At 41.6% G+C, this 17,382-nt stretch overlaps 1 protein-coding gene across 5 annotated transcripts in view; it reads left to right on the top strand.

The window, feature by feature from the left end:
• fhod3b (formin homology 2 domain containing 3b) overlaps positions 1-17,382 on the top strand; it is a 230,504-nt gene that overhangs the window by 29,732 nt on the left and 183,390 nt on the right. For all 5 annotated transcript variants that reach the window (XM_090221319.1, XM_090221324.1, XM_090221328.1 and 2 more), the window contains exon 3: positions 16,731-16,795. In XM_090221319.1, coding sequence (XP_090077445.1) covers positions 16,731-16,795 — 65 coding nt within the window. The remainder of the gene's footprint in view (positions 1-16,730; positions 16,796-17,382) is intronic.

The following is a 17,382-nucleotide window of genomic DNA, read 5'->3' on the forward strand; positions in this document are numbered from 1 at the left end:
TTCTGTTTAATGGTGTTGTTAGGATCATTTTTTTCCTGTTTAATGGTGTTGTAGGATCAGTTATTTTCTGTTTAATGGTGTTGTAGGATCAGTTCTTTTCTGTTTAATGGTGTTGTAGGATCAGTTCTTTTCTGTTTAATGGTGTTGTAGGATCAGTTATTTTCTGTTTAATGGTGTTGTTAGGATCATTTTTTTTCTTTTTAATGGTGTTGTTAGGATCATTTTTTTTCTGTTTAATGGTGTTGTAGGATCAGTTCTTTTCTGTTTAATGGTGTTGTAGGATCAGTTATTTTCTGTTTAATGGTGTTGTTAGGATCAGTTATTTTCTGTTTAATGGTGTTGTAGGATCAGTTCTTTTCTGTTTAATGGTGTTGTAGGATCAGTTATTTTCTGTTTAATGGTGTTGTAGGATCAGTTATTTTCTGTTTAATGGTGTTGTTAGGATCAGTTATTTTCTGTTTAATGGTGTTGTTAGGATCAGTTCTTTTCTGTTTAATGGTGTTGTAGGATCAGTTATTTTCTGTTTAATGGTGTTGTAGGATCAGTTATTTTCTGTTTAATGGTGTTGTAGGATCAGTTATTTTCTGTTTAATGGTGTTGTTAGGATCAGTTATTTTCTGTTTAATGGTGTTGTTAGGATCAGTTCTTTTCTGTTTAATGGTGTTGTTAGGATCATTTTTTTTCTGTTTAATGGTGTTGTAGGATCAGTTATTTTCTGTTTAATGGTGTTGTTAGGATCAGTTCTTTTCTGTTTAATGGTGTTGTTAGGATCATTTTTTTTCTGTTTAATGGTGTTGTAGGATCAGTTATTTTCTGTTTAATGGTGTTGTTAGGATCAGTTCTTTTCTGTTTAATGGTGTTGTTAGGATCATTTTTTTTCTGTTTAATGGTGTTGTAGGATCAGTTATTTTCTGTTTAATGGTGTTGTTAGGATCAGTTCTTTTCTGTTTAATGGTGTTGTTAGGATCATTTTTTTTCTGTTTAATGGTGTTGTAGGATCAGTTATTTTCTGTTTAATGGTGTTGTTAGGATCAGTTCTTTCTGTTTAATGGTGTTGTAGGATCAGTTATTTTCTGTTTAATGGTGTTGTTAGGATCAGTTCTTTTCTGTTTAATGGTGTTGTAGGATCAGTTATTTTCTGTTTAATGGTGTTGTTAGGATCATTTTTTTTCTTTTTAATGGTGTTGTTAGGATCAGTTCTTTTCTGTTTAATGGTGTTGTAGGATCAGTTATTTTCTGTTTAATGGTGTTGTTAGGATCATTTTTTTTCTTTTTAATGGTGTTGTTAGGATCAGTTCTTTTCTGTTTAATGGTGTTGTAGGATCAGTTATTTTCTGTTTAATGGTGTTGTTAGGATCAGTTCTTTTCTGTTTAATGGTGTTGTAGGATCAGTTATTTTCTGTTTAATGGTGTTGTTAGGATCAGTTATTTTCTGTTTAATGGTGTTGTTAGGATCAGTTCTTTTCTGTTTAATGGTGTTGTAGGATCAGTTATTTTCTGTTTAATGGTGTTGTTAGGATCAGTTCTTTTCTGTTTAATGGTGTTGTTAGGATCAGTTATTTTCTGTTTAATGGTGTTGTTAGGATCAGTTCTTTTCTGTTTAATGGTGTTGTTAGGATCAGTTATTTTCTGTTTAATGGTGTTGTAGGATCAGTTATTTTCTGTTTAATGGTGTTGTAGGATCAGTTATTTTCTGTTTAATGGTGTTGTTAGGATCAGTTCTTTTCTGTTTAATGGTGTTGTTAGGATCAGTTATTTTCTGTTTAATGGTGTTTTAGGATCAGTTATTTTCTGTTTAATGGTGTTGTAGGATCAGTTATTTTCTGTTTAATGGTGTTGTAGGATCAGTTATTTTCTGTTTAATGGTGTTGTTAGGATAATTTTTTTTCTTTTTAATGGTGTTGTAGGATCAGTTATTTTCTGTTTAATGGTGTTGTAGGATCAGTTATTTTCTGTTTAATGGTGTTGTTAGGATCAGTTATTTTCTTTTTAATGGTGTTGTAGGATCAGTTATTTTCTGTTTAATGGTGTTGTAGGATCAGTTCTTTTCTGTTTAATGGTGTTGTTAGGATCAGTTATTTTCTTTTTAATGGTGTTGTAGGATCAGTTATTTTCTGTTTAATGGTGTTGTAGGATCAGTTCTTTTCTGTTTAATGGTGTTGTTAGGATCAGTTATTTTCTTTTTAATGGTGTTGTTAGGATCAGTTCTTTTCTGTTTAATGGTGTTGTTAGGATCAGTTTTTTTACGATTAATGGTGTTGTAGGATCAGTTATTTTCTGTTAAATGGTGTTCTTGGACAAAACACGGGTTCTTGAGAAAGTTCTCTAGAGAAGTGTATGATGGTGAGATGGTTGCTCATCAAACGTTTGTTATTTTATAGTCAAAGTGTATTTTGAATATGAATCATGATCGTCCCTAGGTTTCTTCATAGGTTTCTTCATAGGTTTCTTCATAGGTTTCTTCATAGGTTTCTTCATAGGTTTCTTCATAGGTTTCTCCATAGGTTTCTCCATAGGTTTCTTCCTAGGTTTCTCCATAGGTTTCTCCATAGGTTTCTTCATAGGTTTCTTCATAGGTTTCTCCATAGGTTTCTCCATAGGTTTCTTCCTAGGTTTCTCCATAGGTTTCTCCATAGGTTTCTTCATAGGTTTCTTCATAGGTTTCTCCATAGGTTTCTTCCTAGGTTTCTTCATAGGTTTCTTCATAGGTTTCTCCATAGGTTTCTTCATAGGTTTCTCCATAGGTTTCTTCATAGGTTTCTCCATAGGTTTCTCCATAGGTTTCTCCATAGGTTTCTTCATAGGTTTCTTCCTAGGTTTCTTCATAGGTTTCTCCATAGGTTTCTTCATAGGTTTCTCCATAGGTTTCTTCATAGGTTTCTCCATAGGTTTCTCCATAGGTTTCTCCATAGGTTTCTCCATAGGTTTCTTCATAGGTTTCTTCATAGGTTTCTTCATAGGTTTCTCCATAGGTTTCTTCATAGGTTTCTTCATAGGTTTCTCCATAGGTTTCTTCCTAGGTTTCTTCATAGGTTTCTCCATAGGTTTCTTCATAGGTTTCTCCATAGGTTTCTTCATAGGTTTCTTCATAGGTTTCTTCATTCTAAGGAGTTTTTCATGGCGACTGTGCTTCTTCTTCTTCTCTGTAAAGCACTTTGTGACATCTGCTTTATAAAAAATACATTTGGTTTGATCTGAACAAATTATATTAACCATATGAATTTTCTGGTTCAGTCCATCTCAGTGTTGACATTCTAACTCTCAGAACTAAGAATGATTTCTGCTGTAGTAGGTCACATGCATCATCATATCAACCATGTTGCACTTATATGTTGTTATCCTGTTTCATATTATGACTGGTAACAGCTAACGAGTGCCTAAATGTCTCTCACATATTGCGTGCACCTCTGTTTAATCTGATAATGAGCACGTTGGCCTGTGTCGGCTGTGGCAGCGGGGGATGATGCAGGTCACGGTTAGTAATAATGAGGATAGAGTTGCAGTTTGCAGGACGAGAGAGAAAGCTGAAGTTCATTACAAAAGGTATCTGGTTTCTACTGCCTGGCCCTGAATTCAGCCTCCAACATCAGAGGATTCAATTCCTCTCTGCTCCCGTCTCATTCCACAGGCAGCACGGGCCCAATCCAACGGTGACAGATGTTGCTTCTGTGTCGCCTCTGTCTGTTGGTGGGTATTATACCTGATAAACAGTGAGCTCACACAGCCTCTGTCTGTTGGTGGGTATTATATCTGATAAACAGTGAGCTCACACAGCCTCTGTCTGTTGGTGGGTATTATATCTGATAAACAGTGAGCTCACACAGCCTCTGTCTGTTGGTGGGTATTATATCTGATAAACAGTGAGCTCACACAGCCTCTGTCTGTTGGTGGGTATTATATCTGATAAACAGTGAGCTCACACAGCCTCTGTCTGTTGGTGGGTATTATATCTGATAAACAGTGAGCTCACACAGCCTCTGTCTGTTGGTGGGTATTATACCTGATAAACAGTGAGCTCACACAGCCTCTGTCTGTTGGTGGGTATTATATCTGATAAACAGTGAGCTCACACAGCCTCTGTCTGTTGGTGGGTATTATATCTGATAAACAGTGAGCTCACACAGCCTCTGTCTGTTGGTGGGTATTAAATCTGATAAACAGTGAGCTCACACAGCCTCTGTCTGTTGGTGGGTATTATATCTGATAAACAGTGAGCTCACACAGCCTCTGTCTGTTGGTGGGTATTATATCTGATAAACAGTGAGCTCACACAGCCTCTGTCTGTTGGTGGGTATTATATCTGATTAACAGTGAGCTCACACAGCCTCTGTCTGTTGGTGGGTATTATACCTGATAAACAGAGCTCACACAGCCTCTGTCTGTTGGTGGGTATTATATCCAGTGAGCTCACACAGCCTCTGTCTGTTGGTGGGTATTATACCTGATAAACAGAGCTCACACAGCCTCTGTCTGTTGGTGGGTATTATATCCAGTGAGCTCACACAGCCTCTGTCTGTTGGTGGGTATTATATCTGATAAACAGTGAGCTCACACAGCCTCTGTCTGTTGGTGGGTATTAAATCTGATAAACAGTGAGCTCACACAGCCTCTGTCTGTTGGTGGGTATTATATCTGATGAACAGTGAGCTCACACAGCCTCTGTCTGTTGGTGGGTATTATATCTGATAAACAGTGAGCTCACACAGCTTCTGTCTGTTGGTGGGTATTATATCTGATGAACAGTGAGCTCACACAGCCTCTGTCTGTTGGTGGGTATTATATCTGATGAACAGTGAGCTCACACAGCCTCTGTCTGTTGGTGGGTATTATACCTGATAAACAGTGAGCTCACACAGCCTCTGTCTGTTGGTGGGTATTATATCTGATAAACAGTGAGCTCACACAGCCTCTGTCTGTTGGTGGGGATTTTATCTGATAAACAGTGAGCTCACACAGCCTCTGCCATATGTGTGTGAGTCTGACCTGCTGTTGTCTGCTTGTCAAAGTCTTGTACTGAAAACTGCCGTGGGGGGAGGATTGGAGGATGTTGGTGGCTTGTATGTCTGTGAAGGGTAATGTTACCTCCCTCCCTCGATCCCTCCCCCTCTCTCTCTCTCTTCCCTCTATCTCTCGCTCTCGCTCTCGCTCTCTCTTTGTCTCTCTGTCTCTCAAATCAATTCAAGTGGCTTTATTGGCATGGGAAACATATGTCAACATTGCCAAAGCAAGTGAAGTAGATAATACACAAAAGTGAAATAAACAATAAAAATGAACAGTAAACATTACACTCACAGAAGTTCCAAAATGGCGTAGCAGTCTCTGAACCCTTACACCGGATCATCGCAGCTAGCTAGCTGCAATCCGAGTGGCTACTCCTGGCTAACGTCTCTGTCCCGAAGCAAGCACCAGTTAGCCTTGAGCTATCCTTGAGCTAGGCCCATCTCCCAGCTAGCCAAAGAAGTCCACCAGCCAATTCTTTGGCTACAATACCTCTTTTGAATCGCCGTGTCTCCAGCTCGCCTAGCGTAGCGACTACTGAATTGGCTCTCTGATTCACCAATTGCTACCCATTGGACCCTATGATCACTTGGCTACACATTAGAGGTTGACCGACTAATCGGAATGGCCGATTAATTAGGGCCGATTTCAAGTTTTCATAATAATCGGAAATCACCTTTACACCTTTATTTAATCTTTATTTAACTAGGCAAGTCAATTAAGAACACATTCTTATTTTCAATGACAGCCTAGGAACGGTGTGTTAACTGCCTCGTTTAGGGGCAGAAAGACAGATTTTTCACTTGTCAGCTCGGGGGATCCAATCTTGCAACCTTACAGTTAACTAGTCCAACGCAATAACGACCTGCCTTGCTCTCGTTGCACTCCACAAGGAGACTGCCTGTTACGCAAATGCAGTAAGCCAAGGTAAGTTGCTAGCTAGTATTTAACTTATCTTATAAAAAACAATCAATCATAATCACTAGTTAATTACACATGGTTGATGATATTACTAGATATTATCTAGCGTGTCCTGTGTTGCATATAATCTGACTGAGCATACAAGCATCTAAGTATCTGACTGAGCGGTGGTAGGCAGAAGCAGGCGCGTAAACATTCATTCAAAAAGCACTTTCGTGCGTTTTGCCAGCAGCTCTTCGTTGTGCGTCAAGCATTGCGTTATTTATGACTTCAAACCTATCATCTCCCGAGATGAGGCTGGTGTGACCGACGTGAAATGGCTGGCTAGTTAGGGCGCGCTAATAGCGTTTCAAACTTCACTCGCTCTGAGCCTTGGGGTGGTTGTTTCCCTTGCTCTGCATGGGTAACGCTGCTTCGATGTGGTGGCTGTTGTCGTTGTGTTGCTGGTTCGAGCCCAGGGAGGAGCGAGGAGAGGGACGGAAGCTATACTGTTACTCTGGCAATACTTAAGTGCCTATAAGAACATCCAATAGTCAAAGGTTAATGAAAAACAAATGGTATAGAGGGAAATAGTCCTATAATAACTACAATCTAAAACTTCTTACCTGGGAATATTGAAGACTCATGTTAAAAGGAACCACCAGCTTTCATATGTTCTGAGCAAGGAACTGAAACGTTAGCTTTCTTACATAGCACATATTGCACTTTTACGTTCTTCTCCAACACTTTGTTTTTGCATTATTTAAACCAAATTGAACATGTTTCATTATCTACTTGAGGCTAAATTGATTTTATTGATGTATTATATTAAGTTAAAATAAGTGTTAATTCAGTATTGTTGTAATTGTCATTATTACAAATACATTTTTGTATTTTTTTTAAATCGGCCGATTAATCGGTATCGGCTTTTTTGGTCCTCCAATTATCGGTATCGGTATCGGCGTTGAAAAATCCTAATCGGTCGACCTCTACTACACATGCCTCTCCCTAATGTCAATATGCCTTGTCTATTGCTGTTTTGGTTAATGATAATTGTCTTATTTCACTGTTGAGCCCCCAGCCCTGCCCAATATGCCTTAGATAGCCCTTTTGTTCAACCCCCCACATATGCGGTGACCTCACCTGGCTCAACTGTTGCCTCTAGAGACAAAACCTCTCTCATCATCACTCAATGCCTAGGTTTAACCTCCAATGTACTCACATCCTACCATACCCTTGTCTGTACATCTATTTTTCCATGACCAGAAATCTGCTCCTTTTACTCTCTGTTCTGAACGCACTAGACGACCAGTTCTTATAGCCTTTAGCCGTACCCTTATCCTACTCCTCGTCTGTTCCCCTGGTGATGTAGAAGTTAACCCACGCCCTGCAGCCCGCAGCACCATTCCCATTCCCCAGGCGCTCTCATTTGTTAACTTCTGTAACCGTAAAAGCCTTGGTTTCATGCATGTTAACATTAAAAGCCTCCCCCATAAGTTTGCTTTATTCACTACTTTAGCACACTCTGCCAACCCAGATGTGCTAGCCATGTCTGAATTCTGGCTTAGGAAGGACACCAAAAATCCAGAAATCTCCTTCCCCAACTGCAACATTTTCCGACAAGAAATAATTGCCAAAGGGGGCGGAGTTGCAATCTACTGCAGAGTTCTGTCATACTATCCAGGTCTGTGCCCAAACAATTCAAGCTTCTACTTTTAAAAATCTGTAACCATGGGCACCCTCTTAGATATCATCCTAACCAACTTGCCCTCTAAATACACCTCTGCTGTCTTCAATCAGGATCTCAGTGATCACTGCCTAATTTCCTGCCTCTGTAATGGGTCTGTGGTCAAACGGCCACCCCTCATCACTGTCAAATGCTCCCTAAAACACTTCAGCAAGCAGGTCTTTCTAATCGACCTGGCCCAGCCATCCTGGAAGGATATTGACCTCATCCCGTCAGTAGAGGATGCCTGGTTGCTCTTTGAAAGTACTTTCCTCACCATCTCAAAAAATGTAGAACTAAGAACAGGTATAGCCCTTGGTTCTCCCCAAACTTGACTGTCCTTGACCAGCACAAAAACATACTGTGGCGTACTGCATTAGCATTGAATAGCCCCCGCGATATTCAACTTTTCAGGGAAGTTAGGGACCAATATACACAGTCAGTTAGGAAAGCTAAGACTTTCTTTTTCAAACAGAAATTTGCATCCTGTAGCACTAATTCCAAAACGCCCAGGCCAACAGCTCTGCACCCACTGAAGCAACTTGCCCAAGCACCCCCCGCTTCTCCTTCACCCAAATCCAGTCAGCTGATGTTCTGAAAGAGCTGCAAAATCTGGATCCCTACAATTCAGCTGGGCTAGACAATCTGGACCCTCTTTTTCTAAAATGATCCACCGTAATTGTTGAAACTCCTATTGCTAGCCTGTTCAACCTCTCTTCTGTATTGTCTGAGATCCCCAAAGATTGGAAAGCTGCCGCGGTCATCCCCCTCTTCAAAGGGGGAGACACTCTAGATCCAAACTGTTATAGACCTACAGTGCCTTGCGAAAGTATTCGGCCCCCTTGAACTTTGCGACCTTTTGCCATATTTCAGGCTTCAAACATAAAGATATAAAACTGTATTTTTTTGTGAAGAATCAACAACAAGTGGGACACAATCATGAAGTGGAACGACATTTATTGGATATTTCAAACTTTTTTAACAAATCAAAAACTGAAAAATTGGGCGTGCAAAATTATTCAGCCCCTTTACTTTCAGTGCAGCAAACTCTCTCCAGAAGTTCAGTGAGGATCTCTGAATGATCCAATGTTGACCTAAATGACTAATGAGGATAAATACAATCCACCTGTGTGTAATCAAGTCTCCGTATAAATGCACCTGCACTGTGATAGTCTCAGAGGTCCGTTAAAAGCACAGAGAGCATCATGAAGAACAAGGAACACACCAGGCAGGTCCGAGATACTGTTGTGAAGAAGTTTAAAGCTGGATTTGGATACAAAAAGATTTCCCAAGCTGTAAACATCCCAAGGAACACTGTGCAAGCGATAATATTGAAATGGAAGGAGTATCAGACCACTGCAAATCTACCAAGACCTGGCCGTCCCTCTAAACTTTCAGCTCATACAAGGAGAAGACTGATCAGAGATGCAGCCAAGAGGCCCATGATCACTCTGGATGAACTGCAGAGATCTACAGCTGAGGTGGGAGACTCTGTCCATAGGACAACAATCAGTCGTATATTGCACAAATCTGGCCTTTATGGAAGAGTGGCAAGAAGAAAGCCATTTCTTAAAGATATCCATAAAAAGTGTTGTTTAAAGTTTGCCACAAGCCACCTGGGAGACACACCAAACATGTGGAAGAAGGTGCTCTGGTCAGATGAAACCAAAATTGAACTTTTTGGCAACAATGCAAAACGTTATGTTTGGCGTAAAAGCAACACAGCTGAACACACCATCCCCACTGTCAAACATGGTGGTGGCAGCATCATGGTTTGGGCCTGCTTTTCTTCAGCAGGGACAGGGAAGATGGTTAAAATTGATGGGAAGATGGATGGAGCCAAATACAGGACCATTCTGGAAGAAAACCTGATGGAGTCTGCAAAAGACCTGAGACTGGGACGGAGATTTGTCTTCCAACAAGACAATGATCCAAAACATAAAGCAAAATCTACAATGGAATGGTTCAAAAATAAACATATCCAGGTGTTAGAATGGCCAAGTCAAAGTCCAGACCTGAATCCAATCGAGAATCTGTGGAAAGAACTGAAAACTGCTGTTCACAAATGCTCTCCATCCAACCTCACTGAGCTCGAGCTGTTTTGCAAGGAGGAATGGGAAAAAAATTCAGTCTCTCGATGTGCAAAACTGATAGAGACATACCCCAAGTGACTTACAGCTGTAATCGCAGCAAAAGGTGTCGCTACAAAGTATTAACTTAAGGGGGCTGAATAATTTTGCACGCCCAATTTTTCAGTTTTTGATTTGTTAAAAAAGTTTGAAATATCCAATAAATGTCGTTCCACTTCATGATTGTGTCCCACTTGTTGTTGATTCTTCACAAAAAAATACAGTTTTATATCTTTATGTTTGAAGCCTGAAATGTGGCAAAAGGTCGCAAAGTTCAATGGGGCCGAATACTTTCGCAAGGCACTGTATGTCCATCCTGCCCTGCCTTTCTAAAATCTTTGAAACCCAAGTTAACAAACATATCACCTACCATTTCGAATCCCACCGTGCCTTCTCCACTATGCAATCTGGTTTCTGAGCTGGTCATGGGTGCACCTCAGCCACGCTCAAGTTCCTAAATTATATCATAACCGCCATCTATAAAATACAGTACTGTGCAGCTGTCTTCATCGACCTGGCCAAGGCTTTCGACTCTGTCAATCACTGCATTCTTAGCCTTGGTTTCTCAAATGATTGCCTCGCCTGGTTCACCTGCTTCTCAGATATAATTCAGTGTGTCAAATCGGAGGGCCTGTTGTCTGGACCTCTGGCAGTCTCTATGGGGGTGCCACAGGGTTCAATTCTCGGGCCGACTCTTTTCTCTCTATATAGCAATGATGTCGCTCTTGCTGCTGGTGATTCTCTGATCCACCTCTACGCAGACAACACCATTTTATATACATCTAGCCCTTCTTTGGACACTGTGTTAACAAACCTCCAAACGAGCTTCAATTCCATACAACCCTCCTTCTGTGCCCTCCAACTGCCTTTAAATGCTAGTAAAACTTGATGCATGCTCTTCAACCAACTGCTGCCCTCACCTGCCGCCCGCCTAGCATCACTAATCTGGACGGTTCTGACTTAGAATATGTGGACAACTAAAAATACCTAGGTGTCTGGTTAGACTATGAACTCTCCTTCCAGACTCACATTAAGAATCTCCAATCCAAAATGACATCTAGAATCGGCTTCCTATTTCGCAACAAAGCCTCCTTCACTCGTGCTGCCAAACATACCCTCGTAAAACTGACTATCCTACCGACCCTTGACTTCAGCAATGTCATTTACAAAATAGCCTCCAACACTCTACTCATCAAATTGGATGTAGTCTATCACAGTGCCATCCGTTTTGTCATGACAGCCCCACTGTCACTGGTCATCCCCAAAGCCAGTACTTCTTTGGCCGCCTTTCCTTCCAGTTATCTGCTGCCAATGACTGGAACGAATTGCAAAAATCACTGAAGCTGGAGACTTATCTCCCTCTCTAACTTTAAGCATCAGCTGTCAGAGCAGCTTACCAATCACTGTACCTGTACACAGCCAATCTGTAAATAGCACACCCAACTACCTCATCCCCATATTATTATTTATCGTCTTGCTCTTTTGCACCCTGGTATCTCTACTTGCACATCATCATCTGCATATCTATCACTCCAGTGTTAATGCTAAATTGTAATTATTTCGCCTCTATGGCCTATTTATTGCCTTTACCTCCACTCTTCTACATTTGCACACACTGTACAAAAATTATTATTATTTTTTTTATTTTCTTTTTTCTATTGTGTTATTGACTGTACGTTTGTTTATGTGTAACTCTGTGTTGTTGTTTTTGTCACACTGCTTTGCTTTATCTTGGCCGAGTCGCAGTTGTAAATGAGAACTTGTTCTCAACTGGCCTACCTGGTTAAGTAAAGGTGATTAATAAATACAAAAAATAAAATAATGTTATATTTTGTATATACAGTGTTGTAACGATGTGCAAATGGTTAAAGTACAAAAGGGAAAATATATAAACATAAATATGGGTTGTATTTACAATGGTGTTTGATCTTCAGTGGTTGCCCTTTCCTTGTGGCAACAGGTCACAAATCTTGCTGCTGTGATGTCACACTGTGGTATTTCACCCAGTAGATATGGGATGATGGCACACTGTGATATTTCACCCAGGAGATTATCACAATCGGGTTTGTTTTCAAATTCTTTGTGGGTCTGTGTCGTCTGTGGGAAATATGTGTCTTTAATATGGTCATACATTTGGCAGGATGTTAGGAAGTGCAGCTCAGTTTCCACCTCAGTTTGTGGGCAGTGTGCACATGGCCTGTCTTCTCTTGAGAGCCAGGTCTGCCTACGGCGGCCTTTCTTAATAGCAAGGCTATGCTCACTGAGTCTGTACATAGTCAAAGCTTTTCTTAAGTTTGGGTCAGCCAGTGGTCAGGTATTCTGCCACTGTGTTCTCTCTGTTTAGGGCCAAATAGCATTCTAGTTTGCTTAGTTTTTTTGTTAATTCTTTCCAATGTGTCAAGTAATTATCTTTTTGTTTTCTCATGATTTGATTTGGGTCTAATTGTGCTGCTGTCCTGGGGCTCTGTGGGGTCTGTTTGAGTTTGTGAACAGAGGCCCAGGACCAGCATGCTTAGGGGACTCTTCTCCAGGTTCATCTCTCAGTAGGTGATGGCTTTGTTATGAAAGGTTTGGGAATCGTTTCCTTTTAGGTGGTTATAGAATTAATGTCTCTTTTCTGGATTTTGATCATTAGCTCTGCATGCATTATTTGGTGTTCTACGTTGTACACGGGGGGATATATTTACAGAGTTCTGCATGCAGAGTCTCAATTTGGTGTTTGTCCCATTTTGTGAATTCTTGGTTTGTGAGCGGCCCCAGACCTCACAACCATAAAGGGCAATGGGTTTTATAACTGAATCAAGTATTTTTAGCCAGATCCTAATGTCGAATTTTATGTTCCTTTGAATGGCATAGAATGCCCTTCTTGCCTTGTCTCTCAGATCGTTCACAGCTTTGTGGAAGTTACCTGTGGCGCTGATGTTTAGGCCAATGTATGTATAGTTTTTTTGTGTGCTCTAGGGCAACAGTGTCTAGATGGAATTTGTATTTGTGGTGCTGGTGACTGGACCTTTTTTAGAACATTATTTTGATCTTACTGAGATTTACTGTCAGGGCCCAGGTCTGGTAGAATCTGTGTAGAAGATCTAGGTGCTGCTCTCTCTCTCTCTCTCTCTCTTCGTCTCTCTCTCTTTCTCTCTCTCATGCTCTCTCTCTCTCTCGCTCTCTCTCTCTTTCCCTCTCTCTCTATGTCTCTCTCTCTATGTCTCTCTCTCTATGTCTCTCTCTCTCTGTCTCTCTCTATGTCTCTCTCTCTCTCTATCTATCTCTCCCTCTTTCTCTCTCTCATGCTCAGTCTCTCTCTCTCTCTCTCTCTCTCTCTCTCTCTCTATGTCTCTCTATGTCTCTCTCTCTCTCTTTCTATGTCTCTGGTCTCTCTCTCTCTCTCTCTCTCTCTCTATGTCTCTCTCTCTCTATGTCTCTCTCTCTCTGTCTCTCTCTCTCTATGTCTCTCTCTCTCTCTCTCTCTCTATGTCTCTCTCTCTCTCTCTGTCTCTCTCTCTCTCTCTCTCTCTCTCTCTCTCTCCTCTCTCTATGTCTCTCTCTCTCTTTGTCTCTCTCTCTTTCTCTCTCTCTTGCTCCCACTCTCCCTTTCTCTCTCTCTCTCTCCCTCTGTCTCTCTCTCTCTCTCTCTCTGTCTCTCTCTCTCTCTCTTTTTCTCTCTATCTCTCCCTCTCTCTCTCTCTCTCTGTCTCTCTCTCTCTCCCTCTGTCTCTCTCTCCCTCTGTCTCTGTCTCTCTCTCTCTCTCTATGTCTCTGTCTCTCTCTGTCTGTCTCTCTCTCTCTCTCTCTCTCTCTCTCTCTCTCTCTATGTCTCTCTCTCTCTCTCCCTCTGTCTCTGTCTCTCTCTCTCTCTCTCTCCCCCTCTCTATAATGTTAGTGCAGATGATTGTGCACTGCAGGGTCCACAGGGTTGAGCGTGCACCCGGGCCCCAGGGCCTACAGTCTGCACCCGGGCCCCAGGGCCTACTTCAGTCTGCACCCGGGCCCCAGGGCCTACTTCAGTCTGCCCCCAGGCCCCAGGGCCTACTTCAGTCTGCCCCCAGGCCCCAGGGCCTACTTCAGTCTGCTCTCAGTGTGGTCCAGTGCTGGTGGATTGTCTCTAATGTCTCTAATGGTGACCCTCTACTGTTGGCACTGGGCCACTGCAGACTGAATGGAGCATCATACTTCCATTGTGAGGGCCACACAAAAGGGTGTTTGTTACAGAGCTGAATCGGACAGGGCGTTTGTGCAAGCCTACCTGCTGTGCTTGTGTGTGTATGTGTTTGCGTGTTTGTGTGTGTTTGTGTGTACCGCTTGGACTTATCTGTTGGGCCTGCTACGGTGGTGTCTGGTGTTATGTCTGTGTAGGGGTTGTCTGCACGCTTCTCCTGCTGGTTGATTTCAACATTTTCTTCCAGATTGTGAGGGCTGTCATCCTCAGGATGGCTCTCATCTACAAACCCCCATAGCACTGTTTGTCACAATTCTGTCATAGATGTTTTTGTTGTCCTTGTTTAAGATTGTCACTGGGGACGTTGTGTTGTTGTTGACAGGGGGTATGACCTTGTCTCCATGGAGATGGGAGGCGGAGTCGATCTCTGTGTATTTGAACACCCTCTTGGTGACCTCTGGAGACCTGGGAGACATTGGTGACACCCCCTTTAGTTCTCTCCTCTATTGCCTCCTCTGTTGTCCCTCAACAGACATTGTTGTCATGGTATTGCTTTGGGGGAGGAGAGGATTTGGATAAAGACAAGTGTGAAACTAGATAATTTAGTATCCCTTGCTGCTAAATATTTATACGTAAGTTCTGTTCATGGTAACTCAAGTGTATTCAGGGTAGCATAGTATTGAGTAGCATTTTACCACTACGGTTACCTGTGAAAGGTTGCCTGCTCCACAGTGATTAGATATAGCCATGTGAAAGCTTGTCTCCTCCACAGTGATTAGATCTAGCCCTGTGAAAGCTTGTCTCCTCCACAGTGATTAGATCTAGCCCTGTGAAAGCTTGTCTCCTCCACAGTGATTAGATCTAGCCCTGTGAAAGCTTGCCTCCTCCACGGTGATTAGATCTAGCCCTGTGAAAGCTTGCCTCCTCCACAGTGATTTTATCTAACCCTGTGAAAGCTTGCCTCTTCCACGGTGATTAGATCTAGCCCTGTGAAAGCTTGCCTCCTACACAGTGATTATATCTAGCCCTGTGAAAGCTTGTCTCCTCCACAGTGATTAGATCTAGCCCTGTGAAAGCTTGTCTCCTCCACAGTGATTATATCTAGCCCTGTGAAAGCTTGCCTCCTCCACGATAATTAGATCTAGCCCTGTGAAAGCTTGCCTCCTCCACAGTGATTCGATCTAGCCCTGTGAAAGCTTGTCTTCTCCACAGTGATTAGATCTAGCCCTGTGAAAGCTTGTCTCCTCCACAGTGATTCGATCTAGCCCTGTCAAAGCTTGTCTCCTCCACAGTGATTTTATGTAGCCCTGTGAAAGCTTGGCTCCTCCACAGTGATTAGATCTAGCCCTGTGAAAGCTTGTCTCCTCCACAGTGATTAGATCTAACCCTGTGAAAGCTTGTCTCCTCCACAATGATTAGATCTAGCCCTGTGAAAGCTTGCCTCCTCCACGGTGATTAGATCTAACCCTGTGAAAGCTTGCCTCCTCCGCGGTGATTAGATCTAGCCGTGTGAAAGCTTGCCTCCTCCACAGTGATTTTATCTAGCCCTGTGAAAGCTTGCCTCCTCCACGGTGATTTTATCTAGCCCCGTGAAAGCGTGTCTCCTCCACAGTGATTAGATCTAGCCCTGTGAAAGCTTGCCTCCTCCACAGTGATTAGATCTAGCCCTGTGAAAGCTTGTCTCCTCCACAGTGATTAGATCTAGCCCTGTGAAAGCTTGCCTCCTCCACGATGATTAGATCTAGCCCTGTGAAAGCTTGTCTCCTCCACAGTGATTCGATCTAGCCCTGTCAAAGCTTGTCTCCTCCACAGTGATTTTATGTAGCCCTGTGAAAGCTTGGCTCCTCCACAGTGATTAGATCTAGCCCTGTGAAAGCTTGGCTCCTCCACAGTGATTAGATCTAGCCCTGTGAAAGCTTGTCTCCTCCACAGTGATTAGATCTAGCCCTGTGAAAGCTTGTCTCCTCCACAATGATTAGATCTAGCCCTGTGAAAGCTTGCCTCCTCCACGGTGATTAGATCTAACCCTGTGAAAGCTTGCCTCCTCCGCGGTGATTAGATCTAGTCCTGTGAAAGCTTGTCTCCTCCACAGTGATTAGATCTAGCCCTGTGAAAGCTTGCCTCCTCCACAGTGATTCGATCTAGCCCTGTGAAAGCTTGTCTCCTCCACAGTGATTAGATCTAGCCCTGTGAAAGCTTGTCTCCTCCACAGTGATTAGATCTAGCCCTGTGAAAGCTTGCCTCCTCCACAGTGATTCGATCTAGCCCTGTGAAAGCTTGTCTCCTCCACAGTGATTAGATCTAGCCCTGTGAAAGCTTGCCTCCTCCACAGTGATTCGATCTAGTCCTGTGAAAGCTTGTCTCCTCCACAGTGATTAGATCTTGCCCTGTGAAAGCTTGTCTCCTACACAGTGATTAGATCTAGCCCTCTGAAAGGAGTTTACCCAGAGTGTTGATGTTTATGTCTATGTCCATACCTCTCTGCATCAGACCATGTGGAGAGTTTATTGATACAGTGTAGGCTATGTACACGCCTGGCTGTCACAACTGGAGACTTCGTTCATAACCTCCCATTCCAGTATTATGTCTTCAGTTTAGAAACCTGGGCTCCAAGAATATGAGGTCCTTAAGGTTAAATTGCAGGAAACAGTTTTCCAACCAAAATGAGCTTTTACTCTGTATGCTTTTTAAAATGTCAATTCAGACAAATTTATTTTTAACATCAAATGTAACTCATTTACATAGGGTCACTGTGTTGTGGAACAATGTTATTAAAATTCATTCTCTCTCTCTCTCTCTGTCTGTCTGTCTTTCTCATCAGAAGAGGCAAGAAGCACAGCATCATCCTCCGGACACAGTTATCTGTCAGAGTTCACGCTTGTATCGGTGAGTGAAACACTTTTTATTTTGAAGCATTGTCTTTTCATTTGGAAGCACTGTGGGTATTTAAGTTGTGACTGTAAAATGCGGAGGTATCTGGAGTCAGACAATGTTGCTAATGTCAACCTCTGCTGCATCACCTGCACATCTCATTAGAATATATAGTCTCTGTTTGACTTCTTATTGGATGATTGAAAACTATCGCACTATCACTCCCAGCTGCTAGGTACAGTAAATAATACATGACATAATAATAATAATACAAATAATAATGCATATTAACAATAATAATGATTATTCATAATAATAATACATAATTATGATAATACATCATAATAGTGATAATAAATAAGAATAAAAATATTAATAATAATACATAACAATAATAATACAAATTAGAATACATAATAATAATAATACAAATTATAATACATAATAATAGTAATACAAAAGAATAATACATAAGAATAATACATAACAATAATGCATAATAATAATACATAATTATACTAGTAATAAAAATTATAATACATAATAATAGTAATACATAATAATAATACAAATAATACATAATAATACCAATAATACATAAT

The sequence above is a fragment of the Oncorhynchus mykiss genome, chromosome 3 (genome assembly GCF_057628025.1).
Source record: "Oncorhynchus mykiss isolate SJ-2025 chromosome 3, ASM5762802v1, whole genome shotgun sequence".
Classification (NCBI taxonomy): domain Eukaryota; kingdom Metazoa; phylum Chordata; class Actinopteri; order Salmoniformes; family Salmonidae; genus Oncorhynchus; species Oncorhynchus mykiss.